Raw genomic sequence first — 20,834 nt, 5'->3', positions numbered from 1 at the left:
AACCGACTGTGCCGAGGTGCCCCTACTTTTTTTTTTTTTTAAGATTTTATTTATTTGACAGAGATCACAAGTAGGACGGAGAGGCAGGCAGAGAGAGAGAGGGGGAAGCAGGCTCCCCGCTGAGCAGAGAGCCCGATGTGGGGCTCGATCCCAGGACTCTGGGATCATGACCTGAGCAGAAGGCAGAGTCTTAACCCACTGAGCCACCCAGGCGCCCCTAAAGTTTATTCTAAACTGAAGTATAGGTGACAGTATTATATTAGTTTCAGGTGTGTATAGTTATTCGACATTTATATACATATTATGAAGTTCTCATGCTAAGTATACTTAACCATCTGTTACCATACAAAGTAATTATTTTTTAAAGATTTTATTTATTTATTTGACAGAGAGCAAGAGTGAACATAAGCAGGGGGAGTGGGAAAGGGAGAAGCAGGCCTCTTTCTGAGCAGGGACCCTGATGTGGGATCATGGACTGAGCCACCCAGGCACTCCCCCCCCCCCCCGTGAAGTTATTAAAATATTTTACTATATTCCCCATGCTGTACTTATATCTCTGACTATAACCAGAAGTTTGTTCCTCTTAGTTTTCTTAATCTTTTTGCTCCTCTCCACTGCAGCCACTAGTTCTCTGTATTTATGAGTCTGTTTCTGTCTTGTGTTCATTTTTATTATTTTTTAGATTCCACGTATCAGTAGAAATAACATGGTACTTGTTTTTCTCTTTTTTCATGGTAGCATAGTACCCTGCCTCTAAGTTGATCTGTGTTGTTGCAAATGGCAAGATTTCATTTTTTTTATGGTTGAGTAATACTCCTTGTGTGTGTGTATCATATCTTTATTCATCTCTCAGTGCACACTGAGATTGCTTCTGTATCTTGGTTATTGTAATTAATACTATAGTAAACATAAGGGTGTATATATCTTTTAAAATTTGTGTTTTAATTTTCTTGGAGCAAATACCCAGAAGTGGAGTTACTGGATCCTATGGTATTTCTGTTTTTAATTTTTTTAGGAACCTCCTTATTGTTTTCCAGGTGGCTGCGTCAACTTATGTTCCCACCAACAGTGCATGAGAGTTCCCTTTTCTTGTTAAGAAAGAATTAACATTCTTGCCAAGACTTGTTATTTTTTTGTCTTATGGATACTAGCCATTTTGACAGGTGTGAAGTGATACCTCATTATGGTTTTAATTTGTAGTTTTAAAAATACTTATTTGAGAGCGAGCAAGCGCAAGCACAAGTTGGGGGAGGGCCAGAGAGGGAAGGAGCTTTAGCCTTCCTGCTGAGCAGGAAGCCTTACCTGGAGCTTTATCGTAAGACTACAAAACCATGACCTAAGCTGAAGTCAGACACTTAATCGACTGAGCCACCCAAGGCCATTAATTTGAATTTTTTGATGAGTAAGAATATTGAACATTTTTTCATGTGTTAGCCATCTCAGTCTCTTTTAAAAAATGTCAGTGGGGTGCCTGGGTGGCTCAGTCAGTTAAGCATCCGACTCTTTGTTTTGGCTCAGGTCATGATCTCAGCTAGGATCAAGCCCTGAGTCAGGTTCTGTGCCCAGCATGGGGGGAGGAGGGAGTCTGCTTGAGATTCTTTCTTCCTCCCTCCCCCTGCTCCAGTGCTTTTCCTCTGTTTTTCCCCCTACTTGCAGTGTGCGCTCTCTCTTGCTCTCTTAAATAAATAAATAAAATCTTCAGAAATGTCTATTCAAGTCCTTCCCCCCCCTTTTTTTTTCAAGATTTTATCTATTTGAGAGAGTGTGTGTGTGTGCCCTCGCATGAGGTGGGTGGGTGGGGCAGCGGGAGAGAGATGAGCAGAGTGTAGAGCCTGCTGAGTGTAGAGCCTAAAGAAGGTCCTGACCCGAGTCACAGTCAAGACACTTAACCAACTTAGCGACCTAGGCACCCCCTCTGCCCATTTTAGATCAGATTGGGTTTTTTTTTTTAATATCTTGTAAGTTCTTTCTGTATTTTGAATATTAATCTCTTATTGGATATATCATTTGGAAATATCTCCCTCCATTCAGTAAGTTGCCTATTTATTTTATTGATGGTTTCCTTCACTGTGCAGAAGTTTTTTTTAGTTTGATATAGACCCAGTTGCTTTCCTTTTGTTATTGCCTAAGTAGACTAATTTAGAGAAATCCTGCTGAGAGTGATAGCCAAGAGTTTACTACCTGTATTTTTGTTGAGGAGTTTTATGATTTCAGGTCTTAAATTTTACATTATATTAATTCATTTTGAGTTTATTTTTGCATATGGTGTGAGAAAATGGTCCAGTTTAATTAATTCTCTCATGTAGCTGTCCATATTCTCAATACCATTTATCAAAGAGACTCTCTCCTGTAGATTCTTGCCATTTTTTTAAAGTTCTTATTTTTTTAATAGTCCTTATACCCAACATAGGATTTGAATCCACAACCCCAAGATTAAGAGTTACAAGCTCCTGGGGCTCCTGGGTGGCTCAGTGGGTTAAAGCCTCTGCCTTCGGCTCAGGTCATGATCTCAGGGTCCTGGGATCGAGCCCCGCATCGGGCTCTTTGCTTAGTAGAGAGCCTGCTTCCTCCTCTCTCTCTGCCTGCCTCTCTGCCTACTTGTGATTTCTGTCTGTCAAATAAATAAAATCTTAAAAAAAAAAAAAACAAAAAACAAAAAAACCACTTTAAAAAAAAAAAAAAAAAGAGTTACAAGCTCCTCCTACAGACCCAGCCAGGCGTCCCTCATGCCTTTTTTTTATCATAGGTTAATCGGTTAACATGCACGTTTTAGCAGTATTATTTTTTCCAGTCCATGAGCATGTTGTATCTTTCCATTTATTTGTGTCCTCTCCAGTTTCTTTTATCTCCCAGTTTTCAGAGTACAGGTCTTTCCCCTTCCTGGTTAAATGTATTTCTAGGTATTTTATTCTTTTTGGTGCAGCTGTCAGTAGGATTGTTTTCTTAATTTCTTTCTGCTAGTTTGTTATTAGTGTATTTTTATACACAACATATTTCTGTATTTTAATTTTATGTCCTGCAACTTGACTGAATTCATTTCTTCTGATAGTTTTTTGGTGGAGTCTTTAGGAGTTTTGTGTATATATGTCATCTGCGGGGTTTTTTTGTTGTTGTTGTTGTTTTGGTTTTTTCTGTTTCTTAATTTCCTTTCCAATTTGGATGCCTTTTATTTCTTGTCTGATTGCTGTGGCTGACTTCCAGTACTATATTGAATAAAGGTGGCGAGAATGAACATCCTTGTCTTGTTCCTGATCTTACGATGTTATGAGTATGATGTTAGCTGTGGTTTTATTATATGTGTCTTTTATTATGTTGAGGTATGTTCCCTCTAAACCCGCTTTATTGAGAGTTTAAATGGGCGTTGAATTTTGTCAAATGCTCTTTCTGCATGTATCGAGAGAATCCTGATTCTTTTTCTTTTTACAAAGATTTTATTTATTTATTTGACAGAGAGACACAGAGAGAGAGGGAACACAAGCAGAGGCAGTGAGAGAGAGATAAGCAGGAAGCCCAGTGTGGGCCTCCATCCCAGGATCCTGAAATCATGACCTGAGCTGAAGGCAGACGCTTAACAACTGAGCCACCAAGAATCGCAATTCTTATTTAGCCTTTTATTTTGTTAATTTGGTGTGCCATGTTGATTGATTTGCGGATATTGAATCATCATTGTATCCCTGGAATAAATGCCACTTGATCATGGTGAATCATTATTTTAATGCATTGTTGATAAGACTTAATTTTGTTTTTGATAACACTTGTTTTAAATCTGCAAGTGAGGGGCGCTTGGGTGGCTCAGTCCGTTAAGCATCTGTCTTCAGCTCAGGTCATGATCCCAGGGCCCTGGGATTAAGTCCCGCATCAGGCTCCCTGCTTGGCGGGGAGTCTCCTTCTCCCTCTCCCTTTGCCCCTTCTTCCTGCTTATGTTCGCTCTCTCTTGCTCGCCCCCCCCCCCCAGTAAAATCTTAAATAAATAAATCTGCAAGTGAGTACCTAATATCTCCTAAGCACTGTGGAGGAGGGGAGGTTTGGAGAAGTGTGATATCCTCCCAGCCTTCATATTGAAGATAGAGAAGATCAGTTCTGTGTCACTGCTTTGTTTTAATTTGCAGTGTAACTGAGGAAGTTATGAACTTTTTAAAGATATCATAAATACTCTAGCGAATATTTTTTCTTACAGGAGATTCAGATGATTTTCTTTTAAAGATTTTATTTATTTATTTGACAGTGAGTGAGAGAACACAGACAGGGGGAGAAGTAGACTCCCTGCTGAGCAGGGAGCCCAATGTGGGGCTTGATCCCAGAACGCTGGGTTCATGACCTGAGCCAAAGGCAGATGCGTAACCAACTCAACCACCCAGATGATTTTTTTTTTTTTTTAAGATTTTATTTATTTATTTGACAGAGAGAGATCACAAGTAGGCAGAGAGGCAGGCAGAGAGAGTGAGAGGGAAGCAGGCTCCCTGCCGAGCAGAGAGCCCGATGCGGGACTCGATCCCAGGACCCTGAGATCATGACCTGAGCCGAAGGCAGCGGCTTAAACCACTGAGCCACCCAGGCACCCCCAGATGATTGTTTTTATGCTCATGTAGGACCTAGACTCCAGACCTTTTAAATGTCATACTTATTTATTGTTTTCTTTGTCTATCTAAGCTTATAGTTTGTCTTTTGGGAATTCTATGATCAGATAACTCTGCTGTGTTTTGGTTTGCAGTTCTAGGGTTGGGGATGAGTTGTAATGGTGCGCGGCCAGATGGTGAAGGGAGAGTTTTCTCATTTTGATATTGCACTTGGCTGTCACCTGTCAGTTATGGCTCAAGCTCTGGGTCCACGCAGCACCACCTCCTGGTTTTTCCAGCCTTTTACCTTTATTCCCAGGCTTTACCTCCAGTCCAGGAAAACTAGCTTCTGGACAAAGGGAGAACTAGGAATGCCCTGCATTGCCGTTTTTGGTTTAACTTGGAGTATAGGTTTTTCTCTTACAGACCTTTGGTCTATTAAGTATTACTAAATTGCATTGTTGAAGCTAATAAATTATTATTATTATTTTTTTTTAAAGACTCTTTTTTTTTTTTTTTTTTAGATTTTATTTCTTTATTTGACAGACATAGATCACAAGTAGGCAGAGAGGCAGGCAGAGAGAGAGAGGGGAGGAAGCAGGCTCCCTGCTGAGCAGAGAGCCCGATGCGGGGCTCGATCCCAGGACCCTGGGATCATGACCTGAGCCGAAGGCAGAGGCTTTAACCCACTGAGCCACCCAGGCGCCCCGCTAATAAATTATTTTTAAGTTAAAAACCCAGAAAGATTATTTCAGGCTTCATATTTGGGAAACACACATGCTGGGATTGTTTTTTAAGTTTAGTAAAGTTTTAAAATCTGTTATTCTAGGAACTCAACAGAGGCAGTTGTTATCCCGACTGCAAATTGACCCAGTAATGGCAGAAACGCTACAGATCAGTCAAGGTTGGTAATAATCTTAAATTTTCATTGTAATCTAGCATTTTTCAGTTGCTGTTTCCATTTCTTACACTTCATTTAATGTATCTTGTATATCTTAGATCCTGCCCTAAGATGCTATATTTAGATTGTGAAAATATTTTAGGGCCAGGAAACAAGATCTGCATTTTCTTCATGTTTTATGGTGTTTGTATTTTTCGTCTCATTCAGAAACTTTCTTGCTTTGGTGCCGTTTCACCTGAGTCTCTCGAATCTTCTGGCTGTCACTCCCCTGCTCTAGGGACAACTCAAATCCCTACCCTCTCTCCTTTCTACCCTACTTTTTTAATGTTCTGCCCTGCTTTACTGTCCTGTTGTCTGTTCAGCCTTATCCTCACTTATTTCACTTTAGAATCTCCTTACCAGGGCCACACCAAGAACTTGTTCTTAGAGCCCCTGTAGCTTAATTTTTTGCCTGTGCCCCCCCACCTTGCCTAGCCTAGACATATGCCAGGGGCTACTTCAGGACGGGGGGGTGATTGCCTTATTTATCTCTACATTCTCCACATTCTCCAGTGCCCAGCCTCTGCCAGATGCATGTACAGTCCCCAGTAAATGTCCGCTGCCTACATGAAGGGAGCCATTGGATACCTCCAATCTTAAATTCGGAAACCTTCTTTTTTTCTGTTTCCCCTATACCTACCCGTTGTTGGAATTTCTGGTGCCTTGACCCCTCCCTGTGGCTCTTCTACTCCTTTGGTCAGGACTCCAGAGTCAGTAGGTATATCCCCTTTCCCCACTAGCTCTGTCTCAGAAAGAGGAACTTGTCCTCTCTCAGGGTTAACCTTCCACCGAGACACCAGATCCTCCCCAGTTGATGAATACTGGAGTAGCTCCCCACACCTGTAGTTTTAGTCTTTGCCTCTCTCCTGGCTTCTCCTTTCTTCTGTCAAAGTGTTAGATATTCTCCATCCTTGATTTTGCCCTGTCATCTCTCCACATTCCATTCTGCTTCCCACATTAGGGTATTTCAAAATGTTTGGCAGCTAAGCTCTGTGTATGTTGTATCCATTTCATTGGGACTCGCACATTCTTTTTTTGTTTCTTTAACTTTTCTTTTTTTCCATGGTGCATGTACAGCTTGAAGCATCTAGTTCTATGAGGCTTACGAGGGACTACATTCTTGGCTTACCTCCTGTGATGGTTTTTATTTGTGAGAGCCCTCTTGTTTCTGCGTATTCCTTTTATTTTTCACATACTGACTTTGTTTCATATGTATACAATGCTCTGTTATTTCTCTGAGGATATTAAAGATATTTTGGGGTATTTTTTCCCCTCCCTTCTTAGTCTTATTTTCTCCAAGTTGTTTGTTTCAATTGCTATCTTTTGTGATGGGTTTTCCTCAGGTGTCTGAGGATCCTTGATTGTCTTACATTTATGAGTGGGAAAGCTGATTGGCATTCTGGGTTCATTAGTCAGGGTGGTGGGCTTTTGACTTCACATTTGAATATAGATCCTACAGTGGAAAGTCATTTCTTGTCTAATACAGGGGCACCCTGGGGTTACTGTCTTTAGGCTTTTCCTCTTGGAGTGGTTCGCTTCTCCAAAGAAAGATCTCTCAAAGTAGCGGATTGGCTGCCAGTGTTCTGGGAGCTAGGTGAGGAAAAGGGGCTGGGGGAGGCACTTCAACTTCAGTTACCATGTGATGTTTGCTTAACACCCCCTCCCTGTTTTCAAAATGGTACTTCTTTCTGTGTGGCTGGCATTCCTTGTTCCAAAGACTCTCTGTTTTGACCTTTTCAGGAGTCTTAAGCTCCACTCTTCTCCAAGGGAGAAAATAGTCAAAGGGTTATCAGGAAATCTAAATGCTTTTAAAAATTTTAGTAGTATACATTTAGCTTGTTTTGTTGTAGCACTATTCTGTCAAAGACCATGATGCTTCATTTGTAGGCCTCTCCAACATTGACCAATGGGAAAGCATGTCTCCAGTTATTCCAAAAAACTTGAATATAGATAGGTTGGGGAATGGGTGTGATAGGGATCAGAAATGAAGAAAACAGATTCTGAGTTTAAGAAGACATAATTGCTTCTGGAATGGACACTTGAACACACCTGTTTCGGCCTTGACTTGCCCCTTTTCCCAAGGTCCCCTGCGCTGCCGGTTACCCAGCCTTTGGAGAATCTTGGGTTCCACATTGAATTACTTCATTATTGGCTTGAGACTTGGCTTTTGAAGATCTTAGTTTTTCACTTTCAAAATCTGAATGTCTCCTTTTAAACAGTTATTTTTTTGTGAGTTTATCTTTCAATAAATTAACCCTTTGTTGACATTTTAGTGGGGTTTTAGGAGGAAACCAAATGCATGGGTTCAGCCTGTGGTCTGTACCCGGAAGATGTCACTCTCACATCTGTCTGCTTCTCTTTGACCCAGGTGATAACGTAAATCTTGCAGAGGTGACTAGTGGCTTATGTGGAATGAAAAGCTGTTTTCAGTGCCCACTTTGCTAAACTCTATAGCATATGACACGTCGTTCCCATGTTTTCTTGACACGTCGTTCCCATGTTTTCTTAAGTCTTTGTTTGGCTTCCAGGACTTCATGATCTCTCTTCTATAATTCCATGTCATTCTCCTGTATCACTTCCTCTCCTCCTCTGTTAACGCTTAAAATGATCATTTTATCATGTGTCCTACCCTTAGCATTATTTTCATCTCTTTTATATTCTCCCAAGATACAAACTGGTAGAACTGCTTTGCCTCAAAGGGCTGGGTGGTAAGAAGGAGGGCAGCAGCCTTGGACTAAATTGTCGAGTCTACCTTTGCTAGCTGGGAGCCCTCTGTGAGTCACTGAAGAACAGCGAGTTGCATGTTGGTCAGAGGAGGGAAGTATCCTTTTCAGGCTCCTTGTGAGACGTGGCAGCGCTATATATGTGCTTTGATGCAACACTTCTTTTACCTTCAGTGCTTCTCTTATTTCTCTCTCCTCTTGTTTCAACTTCTAAACATCTGAGAGCCCCACAAAGACTTCAGACTAAATAAATCTAAAATTGAAATTTATCCTGCCCCCTTTTAAATCTGCTCTTTCTTCTGTCCTCTGTTTCCTGCGTCCACTTTTTCTTCTACCACTCTCCTCCATCTGTGTCTTTATGCTCTCCAGCCCTCACAGGGGACGGCAGCTCAGCCTCGTTCCTAGGATGGGACTTGGACATGCAGCTGCTGTGAGGTGCCAGTGCTGCTGAGGTGTGTGCAGTGTGTCTTCTCTCTGTTGTGTGTGGGTTCCAAGAGGACAGAGTTGAGAATCTTAATTTGGAGCCTCACTATCTCTCCTGGGCAACTGCCTGGTATTTGAGTTCTCAGACTACAGTCCATTCTTAATTCTACTTGTTCTTCTAAAAACCAGTTTGATCGTATCGTTTCCCTCCTTAGAAAGCTCTCATGATTCTTAAACACTTGTAGATCAGAATCCAAAGCCATTGACACATACAAGATCCTTTATGCCTCAGCCTTCCCTGCCACTCACCCCACCCCACCCACAGCCCACAGCCACACCACATTTTTCAGCAGGTCTTAGATTCCTTGTGTCTCATGAAAGCCTTTGCCTTTTTCCATGCGGTTTTCTTTGCCTGCAATGCTCTGTTTATTGTCTGGCTCTTCGCTCCCCGCTCTGGTTATTCCTGCTCATTTCCTTTAACATCTTCAAATGTCCATCGTCTGTAGCCTTTGTCTTGATTCCTCAGCTGGAGTGGTTTCCTGTATTCTTGCCAAAACCTTGTACTTACTCCTTTAGGATTAGCTGTTAGGGTGTGCTGTTTTGAAATTGTTTGCATATCTACCTTTCTACTTTTTTCTTCTTTGTACCCAGCTCAGTGTTCAGTTCTCAGGTTTTGGATTTGTTCAGTTGAATGAACATGAATGGACATCCTGTGGATTTTCGTCTCTTATTTGCCTATTTAACCTTAAGAGAAGTGCAACTCATTAACTTGTCAATTGATGGCATATCGATAGGTCAGCCGTCTCCAGTCTGGGCTCTTGGCATATTTTATGAAACAGGGTTAAGAAGCATATTATAGATGGCATGAACTGTGGTTATTTGCCCTGAAGGTCATTGTTTGCTTTGCTGTATTTTTTTTTAAATGCCCATTCATCTTAATTCCTTTCCAATACAGTCTTCTTGGTACAACCAGGCAGAAATTATGCCTGATGAATTGTTTTCATCAGAACGTGTTCTCTCTCAGTGGTACTGTGCAAAATGAACAAAAGAAAATTTTTAGAAACATTTTTAAGCAGCCTTGGTATCATGGTTTGAGGGAATATGATGGGTTTTGTTTATAATTTTAGAAGATACTGTTGTACTTAGAGTAAGTTTATATTGTTCATATCCCATTAGATGTCTCACATAAAAACCGTTCTGTACTGTAGGCAGGAAGTATTGATTAGAAGGCTTATGTAATGGGCTGTTATGAGGAAAGGAATACTTCTTGAAAAGGTGTTTGGCACAGAATTGCAGCGCTATTCCTGGGTAGAACTGTTGCGATTTTCCTTTGAAAATATTACAAAATATATAAAAGGTTGACGTTCTTCTCACGTGTGTGATGTTGGGAATGCAAGGTATATTCAGAAGTAAACATTTATGGCCAATTTTTTTGGCTCAGATTACTATGACATGGAATCCATGGTCCATGCAGACACAAGATCATTTATTCTGAAGAAGCCAAAGCTGTCTGAGGAAATAGTAGTGGCACCAAACCAAGAGTCGGGGATGAAGACTGCAGATACCCTTCGGGTACTTTCAGGACACCTTATGCAGACACGGTAGACGGTTTCTTTTTCTTGTGTAGCTTTTTTGTGTTGATTAGATAGTGCAGGTTAACCATTCGTTCCCAGCTTCCCTCCTCCCCATCCTTGCCCCCAGTATAGAGTGCTTTTATTGGGTCAGTCGTTAGGCCATGAATAAATAGTAAGCCAATTCAGTTTTCAGAAATTCCAGTTCCTCTTTCTTGTTCAGAAATCCGTTAACTTGCAAAGAAGTCCATGTATGATTTAGCTCTGTAAATAAGATTCTTTCCTTTAAGCACATTCAGGAAATGAGATTTAAAAGTCACGTGATCAGATCAGAAAATCTCTGCACAGAGAATTAGCAGATTGGGTTGGGGTGATTCCTCCCTTAGAAAATGGACTAAATATTCTATGAAGGAACAGATGTACCGATAATAAAATCAGTGTAAATACAGAACTGCTGGCCATGTGATCTGAGCGTAGATGCTAATTTTCCAGTTATTTCCATGTGACCCTATGGAGATCCAGTGGACGATGATGTTCAGGGTGGAGGGGAGATTGTCCTTAGTGCAGCCTGGAGGGTCGCTGGCGATGCCGCCACAGCAACTGGCCGTTGCCATGGTGTGTTGGCGGGAGCCAAGCAGGCCATACCTGGAAGGCCTACCGAGTTTGTGTGTTTGGATTTTTCCTACTGAAGAGACTACCACCAAGTAAGGGAGCGATAGTTCTGCTGAAGAGCACTGTAGGAGGCTCAGCGTTTTGTGTTTGTTTCCCTAATTCTATGGTATTTTCTATCTGTCTGGCAGAGATCTTGTACAACCAGATAAACCTGCAAGTCCCAAGTTTATAGTGACGCTGGATGGTGTCCCCAGCCCCCCAGGATACATGTCAGATCAAGAGGAGGACATGTGCTTTGAAGGAGTGAAACCTGTAAACCAAACTGCAGCCTCAAACAAGGGACTCAGAGGTCTCCTCCACCCACAGCACTTGCACTTGACGAGCAGGCAGCTCGATGACCCAGATGGTAGCTTTCCAAATGGTGTGTTGAGAGCTCAGATTTTCCCTTTCCAGGGTGCTGTCATTGTGCAGGGAATCTGGGCCCGGTCTCTCTACCTGGGATGATTCCTGGGTAGAGGCCTTGCTCTTACTCATAATTCAGTAGCGGCCTTTTTTCTTCTCTCAGACAAAATGAGTTTATGTGAGACTGTCGTGCATGTGTTCTGTATGGGCTCCTGGCTCCCATGCTACGGTCGGCTTCGGCCCTGAGAGCCAAAGTACTTCGGAACCATACTTATGAAAGGCTGAGCCATCGTTCTTCATACCTTGCTTCCTTTTTCCCTTTAGAAACTACACTTGTTACTTTCCTTTTGTTGTAACAGTAATAGTCTCTTATAATTAACTTGGCAGAAAAATGAATTTGCATTTTGATCCTGTTTATACCTCTTTGAAATTCCCTTAAAAGGAGTTTCTCACCTAATCTATCAAGATACTGCTTGGAAGTTTAGCAAAGCCTTATGTTTAAATTAATTAATAGTATTTAGTAGGAACGAGATGAACTCCTCAGATAACAGCCTGCTTTTAGGCAGATGGATCATTATCACTGGCTGTTCTCTCCCCAGACCTACTGTCAGGTGCACATACTGCTGGACCTTTTCATTTGTCACAAGAGAATGGTAGTCATGTTCCTTGTACCTTGTAAAATGTTGAAAAACACCTTCATTGAGAGGGGAGACAATTACTAAAACTTAAAAAAGAATAGTATCAAAAGAAAAAACAATAATGGGTTTTGGTATTTTTCCAAGTCAGTCTTGGCAGAGACATGAAGATGCAGTCAGTACCTTTTTCAGTTCCTAAAAGTATAACAGCCTTTAGAGGGAGATCATGAGTGAGTGAAGAGATACTGCTGTTGAGCTGAATACTTTTTAGGCTGAGTTAATAGTGTAATGTCCTAGTTTTGTTGTTGTTGTTTTGTTCTTAAGATTTTATTTATTTATTTGACAGATCACAAGTAGGCAGAGAGGCAGGCGGGTGGGGGGGAAGCAGGCTCCCTGCTGAGCAGAGAGCCTGATGCAGGGCTCAATCCCAGGACCCCGTGATCATGACCTGAGCTGAAGGCAGAGGCTTAACCCACTGAGCCACCCAGGCACCCCTAATGTCCTAGTTTTGGTTGGTGGAGGGAATTGAAAGTCTGACCCTATAAAAAGGAAGAAAAAATTTTAAATGGTAACCGAGGTGGTTAAGAATTACCATAGTTATGCAGTACAGATTTCTGACCCTGTATATTTTGTCTCACATGAGAGAAGAAGTTAGGGTCTTACTTGGTTTAAATGTAGATGTCCATGTTAGGCTTTATTGGTGTATATGTCCTTGCAGTGCCCCCAGTAAATAACACATTAGACTTCTTGTCTTGGTTTCACAAGTGCCTTGGCCCTTCTGGAGGCCAGGCGGATGAGCGGGGAGCCTCCTGTGCCAGTGCTTTGATCTGGGACTCTCAGCGTTTAGCTGCTGCTCAAAAATGAAGCTTTGTAGTGGTTAGAACGTAAGTGAGGCCCAAGAGACTGAATAACAGTCACAGAGAGGCTCTGGTCTTTCTTGCTCTTCCCCTCCAAGCAGGGAATTTGAAACTTGGTAATTGCTTTTGCTGATTTTTTTGTCCAGTGTTTCAGGATGCTATCAACAGTCCCTCCCCACCCCCCCCACCCACTGAATGGCAGTGCAGGTTTATAGCTTGGAATAAAAAGTGAATTTGCCTCATCTTAAAACTTAAACAGGAAAAGTTTTAATGGCTTATGAGGTTATAATGTTGGGGAAAACCAGAATCAAGACCTCTGTATATATGACCTAACATTTCCAGTAGGAAGATAATGTTTCCTTATGAAGTATTTAACTTCTTTAATACTGCCCGTGAGTATCTAACTACTTCATTTTCCAGCCAATCTGCTCATGGGTATTCTGTTAATTTCTTTCATTTGGCTTGGTTTCCATGTATATATCATAGTCTAAAGTATGTTCTTTAGGAGGAGGGTAAGACACATTTCCTGCAGGCAGGATATCAGAAAGACTTAAAACTGGAGAAAACTGCATGCAAGAATTTTATTGGAGACTAAGGATACCTTTATATCCTGGAGCTATTTACTATTTTAAAAGTAGCACGGAAAACTATATATTAGACATAGTTGTGTTCTTTTTTTTTTTATTTTCAAGATTTTATTTATTTGAGAGAGAGAGCATGAGCAGAGGGGAGGGGCAGAGGCAGAAGCAGACTCCCTACTAAGCAGGAAGCGTGATGCAGGGCTCGATCCCCGGACTCTGGGATCATGACATGAGCCAAAGGCAGACACTTAACTGACTGAGCCACCCAGGCACCCCTGGCATAGTTTTATAGTAGCCCTTTGATGGTCCTCCTGTCTGGGCTCCAGGACTGCATTTGTGTGCCTTGTTCTCCTGTGATGAAGACTGAGGTTGGGTCACTAGATCAGTAAGTTCTCAGAATACCAGCTGCTGCCCTGTTACATTTTGATTGGTTGCCTACTTTGTATTTTTGTTTCCATTCAATCATAAAACTCTAAGGAAGACACCATTTTCTTTTTGCTTGGATAAGAAAACTGAAGTTGAGTACTAGGTGAGACTTGTCCAGAGTCTCTAGCTCAGCTAAGTTACAGAGCCAAATTTGAACTGCCTGATCTCAGGCAAGAGGACTAGAACAATGTGGTTGAAGTGATATTTGCTTTTATAATTAGGAATGTGAATCCTAATTTGTAACACCCAGGATGCTTGTTTCTTTTCTTTTTCTTTCTATTTTTTTCTTTTTAAGCTAGGATGTCTTGGTCCAGAACTTGGCAGGTCATTACCGCCTTTGGGTGTGAATTTATTTGGCTTTTTTACATTTTAAATGGGCATTAGTTGCCCAGATTTAAACTTTGTATGTCATATGAAAATGTTTTGGGCTTTCTCTGAATCAGGAAACAATCTGGCAACATGGGGCTCACTTTGCCACACCCTAGTAATTGACATTGTCATTGGACATGCTCTCGCGAGGGAGTAGCAGACAGTGAGCCCTATGGATGATGCATACACTTGCTCTCCTGGTTGCTTTTACCCGCCTTTATTTCCCCCTCACCAAGGCTGTTGGTCACCAATCATCTCACACCCAGCCAGGCTCACTGATGGGTGATCTAGTGGGTCCCTGTAGGTAATGGACCATTGTGACCCACTGTAAGCAAAAAACTTTTCCTCATATTGATGTGAGTTTACCACCTGGACTTAACAACAAACTGTGTATACCTCAGTGAGTGTGAACACTTTTGTGTATGTATCGCTTAAAATGTCTGAACGTATTTGTTCACATTCTTTGTTGTTGTTTTTTTTTTTTAAGTTTGATTTATTTGAGAGAGTATGAGGAGGGGGAGAGGCAGATGGAGAGGGAAAAATAATCCTCAAGCCAACTCCCTGCTAGGCTTGATTCCAGGCGCCCTGCTTCACATTGTTTTTCACCTTGTGTTTGCAGTTTTCATTTCATTTTATTGGTTCCCTACTTGGACATTCTTTCCTTTCTCTCACTTTCTCTCTCTCTCATATTTTAATTCATCCCTGAAATAATATTGAGCATTGGAGTTTAGGGTGAGAACTCTGGCTGTAGTTGCAGCATCTCTATCTGGTTTACTTTTCACAGTGAGAACTGCAGTCCCCTTCCTGGTGACCTTTTCTAGCAGGCTCTTACCTCCGTTAACTAGAATATTGAACTATTTTGTATGATTGTGACATAGAAGAACATAAGATTTTAATACTGGGTTTTGAGGGAAATGTATTAAAGGTGCCATGTACTGAATTGATCATAATTAATGAGATACTTTTAATTTTTTTCCCCTTTTTAGCTGAGATGAGTGAACTGAGTGTGGTCCAGAAACCAGAAAAACTTCTGGAGCGTTGCAAGTACTGGCCTGCCTGTAAAAATGGGGATGAGTGTGCTTACCATCATCCTGTTTCACCGTGCAAGTGAGTAGCTGCAGCAAGCTGATTCTGATCTTTGGGTTAATTTCTGGATCTTAGATCTTAGATCTTATTCTGTTTGTTTTTCTTTTCTGTGGACAAGGTTGATTCGTATAACTAAATGCAGTGACACTTCACATTGCCCTCCCAGAATAGCATCCATGTGTAATATATGTGTGTGTGTTTAGGGGAGCAGGGAGATGAGAGAAGGCTTCTGTACCTTTAAGGAGATAGTTCTATAACTGCGCTGGTTTGAATGCATTGGGTTCATTTCTATATCCACAGTTTCTAAGGCACTGGGGACAAAATTAGTTACAGGTAATGACAGAACATTTTGGACTTGATGGCATGACCTCTGAGAGTGGCTTTTAGAGTGGCTTTTAGATAAAAAACAAAACAAAACTCCATGTTTTGACTCCTTTAAGGAAGTTTGGGTGTGAGAATAATATGGATGTACATGGAGGGAGACCACAGAATGAGTCTTTTTGGAGCAGTGCGTTGCACGTATATTATGCTCAGTAGATTGAGTTCACTTCATAAAGTATTGCAAACAGATCTAACAGGAAATGGTATGATTCTTAACACAAAAAACCCTTTTGTCTTTCAGGGTCATGGCTTGAGTTGAAAATCTGTTATTGCCTTAGACTTCGGAATAGATTATTGTGTCCTTTTTTGAAATCTGGCCTCATTTTTTTTTTTTAATTTTTTATTTATTCATTTGAGAAAGGGCAGAGGGAGAGGGAGAAGCAGACTCCCCGCTGAGCAGGGAGCCTGATGCAGGGGTCGATCCTAGGACCCTGGGATCATGAACTGAGCCAAAGGCAGAAGCTTAACTGACTGAGCTACCCAGGCACCCCAAACCTGGCCTCATTTAAAAATTGAGCTTCCCGGGGCATCTGTCTGGTTCAGTCGGTAGAGCATGCAATTCTTGATTTTTGGGTTGTGATTTCAAGCCCCAAGTTGGACATAAAGCTTAGTTTAAGAAAAAAATTGAGTTTCCCTCTTTTCTGTTCTGTTTCTCAAAACAAGTAGTGATAGAGTGTAAGGAGCCTCTACACAAAAAAAAATAATCATGCACTGAGAAGAATAAATGTGAAAAATGTTTTTGTTTTATAGAGCCTTCCCCAATTGTAAATTTGCTGAAAAATGTTTGTTTGTTCATCCAAATTGTAAATATGATGCAAAATGTACTAAGCCAGATTGTCCCTTCACTCATATGAGTAGAAGAATTCCAGTACTGCCTTCAAAACCAGGTTAGTGACATTGTGCACTACTATAGTAGGTAAAAAATGGAAAATATTTTGTGATTATAAACTGTTTTAAAGAAAAAAGAAGGTAAGAGTTTTATAAATTATCATGCCAGAATCCGTTAACCTAACCAGTCTTTAAAGAGCAAATATTTGGTATCATTCTGAAGTAGTTTATCTAATGAATATATAAATCTTCTCATATTTTTAAAATGGTTTTCATAAAAACATCAGTAGATTACATTACAGATTATTTTGCCAAATTTGATCAATCCTCTTATTTTTGTCAGCAGTTGCAACACCAGCATCACCTTCTAGTAGTCAACTGTGCCGTTATTTCCCTGCTTGTAAGAAAATGGAATGTCCCTTCTATCATCCAAAAGTAAGAATTTTCATTTTCCCAGAAACGACTTAGTGGGAACTTTTCAATTCTGAGGCCTGTAAAAAGCACTAGCAAATTGAGTATCTCATATGTCCATGGTCTTCCCCTGCCCCCTACCCCTCAGTCTCTGTTTTTGTTAGAGTTAATGTTATGGTCTTTAAGACGTTGAGGTTCTTAGTTGTATGAGCTCCCATCTGGTCCTTTAAGATAAGAGGTCTGAAACAGAGGTTAATATTCTAGGCTCTCGGAGGGAAGCTTCCCTTTACTTAGTTTCCATTCCACTCTACCCCTAAGCACGTGGGTCGGTTTTTTGTGGGGGGTTTTTGCCCCCACCTCATGTCAGAAACTGAGATGATGAAGTCCAGTAGTACTTCTGCTGATGGCTCTGATTTTCTGTGTGCTGACAATTGACGTGTCTCCTCCTGTTTGGTTGGTCAGAGTGAATGGGCACTCTGGCCGTCGCTTCCCCCAGCTGCAGCTGGCCGTACGTGAGGGTGTCCGGGGTACGATGGACGGAAGGGATGTTGGGTCAGTGTGCGGGGTGATTAGAAGTTTGTATTGTATACTGAGGTTCCTTTTGAGAGGGGGGGTCATTTGTCAGAGTTTTAGTATTAAAATATCTGTATCTCTTGCCCCATTAAATGTTTCTCTCATGTTGCCCTGTTTTTATTGGTATTAGCTTTGCAGAAGTTGAGATTGTTGTTTGTATTTAGCATTGCAGGTTTAACACTCAGTGTACAAGACCTGACTGCACGTTTTATCATCCCACCATTACTGTGCCACCACGACATGCCTTGAAATGGATTCGACCTCAAACCAGGTAAAAATTAAAAGTCTTTCTCATACATGGTTTCTTAGATTTGTAAGTCTACAGATTTGGGGGAAATGATCACTTTGATTTTTCTCACCTGTTTCAATTATTCAGGGTCCTTGGAAAATGTTTCCAAATTCCGTTTTACCAGTGATTGCTTATTCACTTAGGTATCTCCAGATCAGATTTACCTTCTGTATATACAAATCTCATGTCAGTTTTCTTGGCATCAGTAATGTAAATCATTGGAAGAGAGTTTCAGAAAGCTTTAGTATGGCCTATAAATTTAAATACATGCCATCATTATCTTTTATGTAGCTTTTATATAATTTTTTAAAAATCTGGTATTTACATATTGTACATCTGTAGAACAAATATTGTGTGAAAATACTCCTTAGCTGGGTATGTATGAACATAAAGCAGTTAATTAAAATTTTTTGTTTACTCAGTGAATGACTGTCCTACTTGGCAGAAGACTGGAATTTCCATCTACTGGTGAAAATATTCTGCAAAACTTGTCAAACCTTTGAAACTTGGAATATATTGCTTTCATAATATGAAGTTTATTGCCTATCTGAAGTGTCTAATTTTTCAAGTTTGTAAGTTTATTAAGTGGTTTTAACTTTGGGTGTTATTTGACTGTGGAAAGACCGTTTAAGGAAACGCTAAATTCTATTAAAACATTTGAGGCGTGTTTGCACACTGCTATTTCAAGTATCAGCATTTACCCCGTGGTGATAGTGTCAGTACTGGGGCTACAGTGTTGCTCTTTGTTGAGTGAGAAGAGCATCCTTATTCTAAAAAGTTGGATTTTGTTCCCTTTTCCCAAGGATTATCCACTGTGAAAACAGAGTGGCGGCCCAAAGTGTGGAGGCAGCTTAAAATAGTCATTCAGTCCTGTTTTTTAATTTTAAGTGAATTTAGTTTGAAAGCATGATCATACAGGCATCTTGGGTTGAGTGCTGCTTCAGTGAATGGTTCTTACCTTCTGGGATAGGATGGGTTGGGTAAAAACGGAATGACATGCAAAAAAGATGAACAGTTCCTTAAAATGCTTTCATTTACTATTAACATACACTTTTTAAATAAATATTTTGGGGCTGCATTATCACAAAATTATACAAAATTTTTTTTTACAATGCTATATACAGAAGGTATCAGAAAACAGACTTTGAACTCACAAGATTATTATAACTGTACATATATCTCACATTCTGAAAAATAACATTTTCAGAACTCCACAGAAAATTTTTAAAATGTAAAAATTAGATTTAAATAGTATATTTTAAATGACTAATTACAGAAATCTGATGGGTAAACTGCAAAACAGGACTAAACTTTTGGACTACTGAATCAATACATAGTCTTCTGTGTGTGATTTTTGAAATAGTTAAGGCAAGAAGTGTCAGATGCTTTAGAATTAAATAACCAATGGATCACTGATCTTAAGGACTTTTGATGTACTGCAGTTTTTAAAAAAATAAGCTAGAAGTTGGTTAGAACAGATCGAATTAATGCAAAAGAGATAAAGACTCAAACATACTCATGACCAAATTAACTGAAAAAAAAAAAGTTCATTGACTTGTTAGTTATATATCTGAGGGATATCAACATGTGTAAAAGTCCATGTTTAAGAGCATATAAACGAGCAGTTGTTTTTGTGGTCATTGCTTTTCCACGGGAAGAAGAAAGAATTAACCAGTTATTAAACCATCTGTAAGTTGCACTTTGCTGTGCCAATTCCTAAGAAAAAACTTGAAACATTGGAAGAGAAAAGACAGTGCACAGGAGAACACAGAGCTCTCACGAAGTTAGGCTGGGGCGAAATGACCATTCTGCTTCATTCTAAAAAGTGGACTCCTCTGAATTTAAGGCATTTGTTCATTCCAGTGCTACTTAAATTTCTTCTACAAAGAAGTAAATCATCTTAAGTTGTATTTCTAGAAATTTAGACTTCTAGTATCACTATAAATGACATTCATAATTCCACTACAAAGAACATAAATGGGAAATGGGGCCTAAGTGGTTTGGTTCAGCCATTTTACAAGTCAGTTACATGCTAAAGTCAGATATTTTTTGCCATTTAATAAACACTGCCTGGAAACACATTTAAGAGTTCAGTGTTACCTTTTAGCTGCTGTGGTTTATGGGCAAGCTAAGGTTAACTCTAGACCAAGTTATCCAACAAATTTTTAAAATGAACCACCATCAAAAAGCATTGCAACGAGGGAGGGAACAAGGTGGCTAGCAGGTGTGGCGCACTCTTGTCACGTATTTCTGTACAAAAACAGGACTGAAGGGGCCAGAGCCTCAGGTGACAAATTCAGGAGCTTAAAATACTGCACACGAAAGTAATTCAAAATCTTCATAATCTGTCATGGTTATTCACCTTCCCTTAGCTGATGGCTGGAATAAACAAGGTGGGTGGCGGGAGAACTACTTAAAATCAATGTGAGTTTTAGTCGTGAAACTGACAAGACATTAATGCTGGCTACTGGGAGGAACAGAAATGCAGCAGAGGCATTTTTGTCCTGTATCATTTACCTAAGGTTATAATTAGTGTTTCTACATGTACTGTAATAGAAATGGAATTTCTCTTTAGCCAAAAGCTGGGAAGCTTTGGCTCAGAAGGAAAATTTGGAACTGCAACAGGCTCAAAGGTGGAGGGGGGGGTGAGTGGGAGTGGTGGTTCAGGGGACTTTCTTTAATTTATTGAACGGCTTTTTATAATATACATGAATAGACATTTAATATTAGTATATTCTAAAATTGGGCTTAATTTAGGAGAATCCATTGATGTGAGTATGATCTTATGTATCAAGCTTCTTAATGCCTTAATCAGTCTTCAGACACAGCTACTATTCAGAGCTTTAAAACTGACCATGTTCAATCACTGGTTAGGCTTTCTGTGATACAGTTCAGCCATTTTCTGTTTTCAGTATTTACAAGGTGTTGGGCATAAAAAATAGGTATCAGGAGTCTTGACGTTGGGTTGAACCAGACTGAGATTTCCAGAAACCCACGAGGGGTCTGTTATGCTATAGAGATAATTAACACATTAAAATAAAAATTCATAGGACCAGTAGAGTATCTTAAACTTTTTCACACTTAGAAAAATATATTTTTAAGTAGTAATCTACATAATCTCCCATCTTTAGGAAACTACAGACAGGCTAAACAGCAAATTCCTGAACGGCA

At 40.3% G+C, this 20,834-nt stretch overlaps 1 protein-coding gene across 4 annotated transcripts in view; it reads left to right on the top strand.

Moving 5' to 3' along the window:
- The window catches only part of ZC3H14 (zinc finger CCCH-type containing 14), a 51,434-nt gene extending 33,090 nt beyond the window's left edge, over nucleotides 1–18,344 (top strand). The window contains exons 9-16 of one of the 4 annotated variants that reach the window (XM_080807499.1): nucleotides 5,386–5,460; nucleotides 10,084–10,243; nucleotides 11,014–11,246; nucleotides 15,082–15,202; nucleotides 16,313–16,449; nucleotides 16,737–16,825; nucleotides 17,539–17,645; nucleotides 18,086–18,344. In XM_080807499.1, coding sequence (XP_080663625.1) covers nucleotides 5,386–5,460; nucleotides 10,084–10,243; nucleotides 11,014–11,246; nucleotides 15,082–15,202; nucleotides 16,313–16,449; nucleotides 16,737–16,825; nucleotides 17,539–17,645; nucleotides 18,086–18,092 — 929 coding nt within the window. In that variant the 3' untranslated portion in view covers nucleotides 18,093–18,344. Of the gene's footprint in view, nucleotides 1–5,385; nucleotides 5,461–10,083; nucleotides 10,244–11,013; nucleotides 11,247–15,081; nucleotides 15,203–16,312; nucleotides 16,450–16,733; nucleotides 16,826–17,538; nucleotides 17,646–18,085 lie in introns of all 4 variants that reach the window. The other 3 variants (XM_080807498.1, XM_080807501.1, XM_080807500.1) reach the window with 3 other exon arrangements.
- The last annotated feature ends 2,490 nt before the right edge of the window (nucleotides 18,345–20,834 follow it).

The sequence above is a fragment of the Martes martes genome (assembly GCF_963455335.1).
Source record: "Martes martes genome assembly, chromosome: 7".
NCBI classification, from domain to species: Eukaryota; Metazoa; Chordata; class Mammalia; order Carnivora; family Mustelidae; genus Martes; species Martes martes.
The sequence above is the reverse complement of the archived record's forward strand: the minus strand, read 5'-3'. Positions and strand labels throughout refer to the sequence as shown.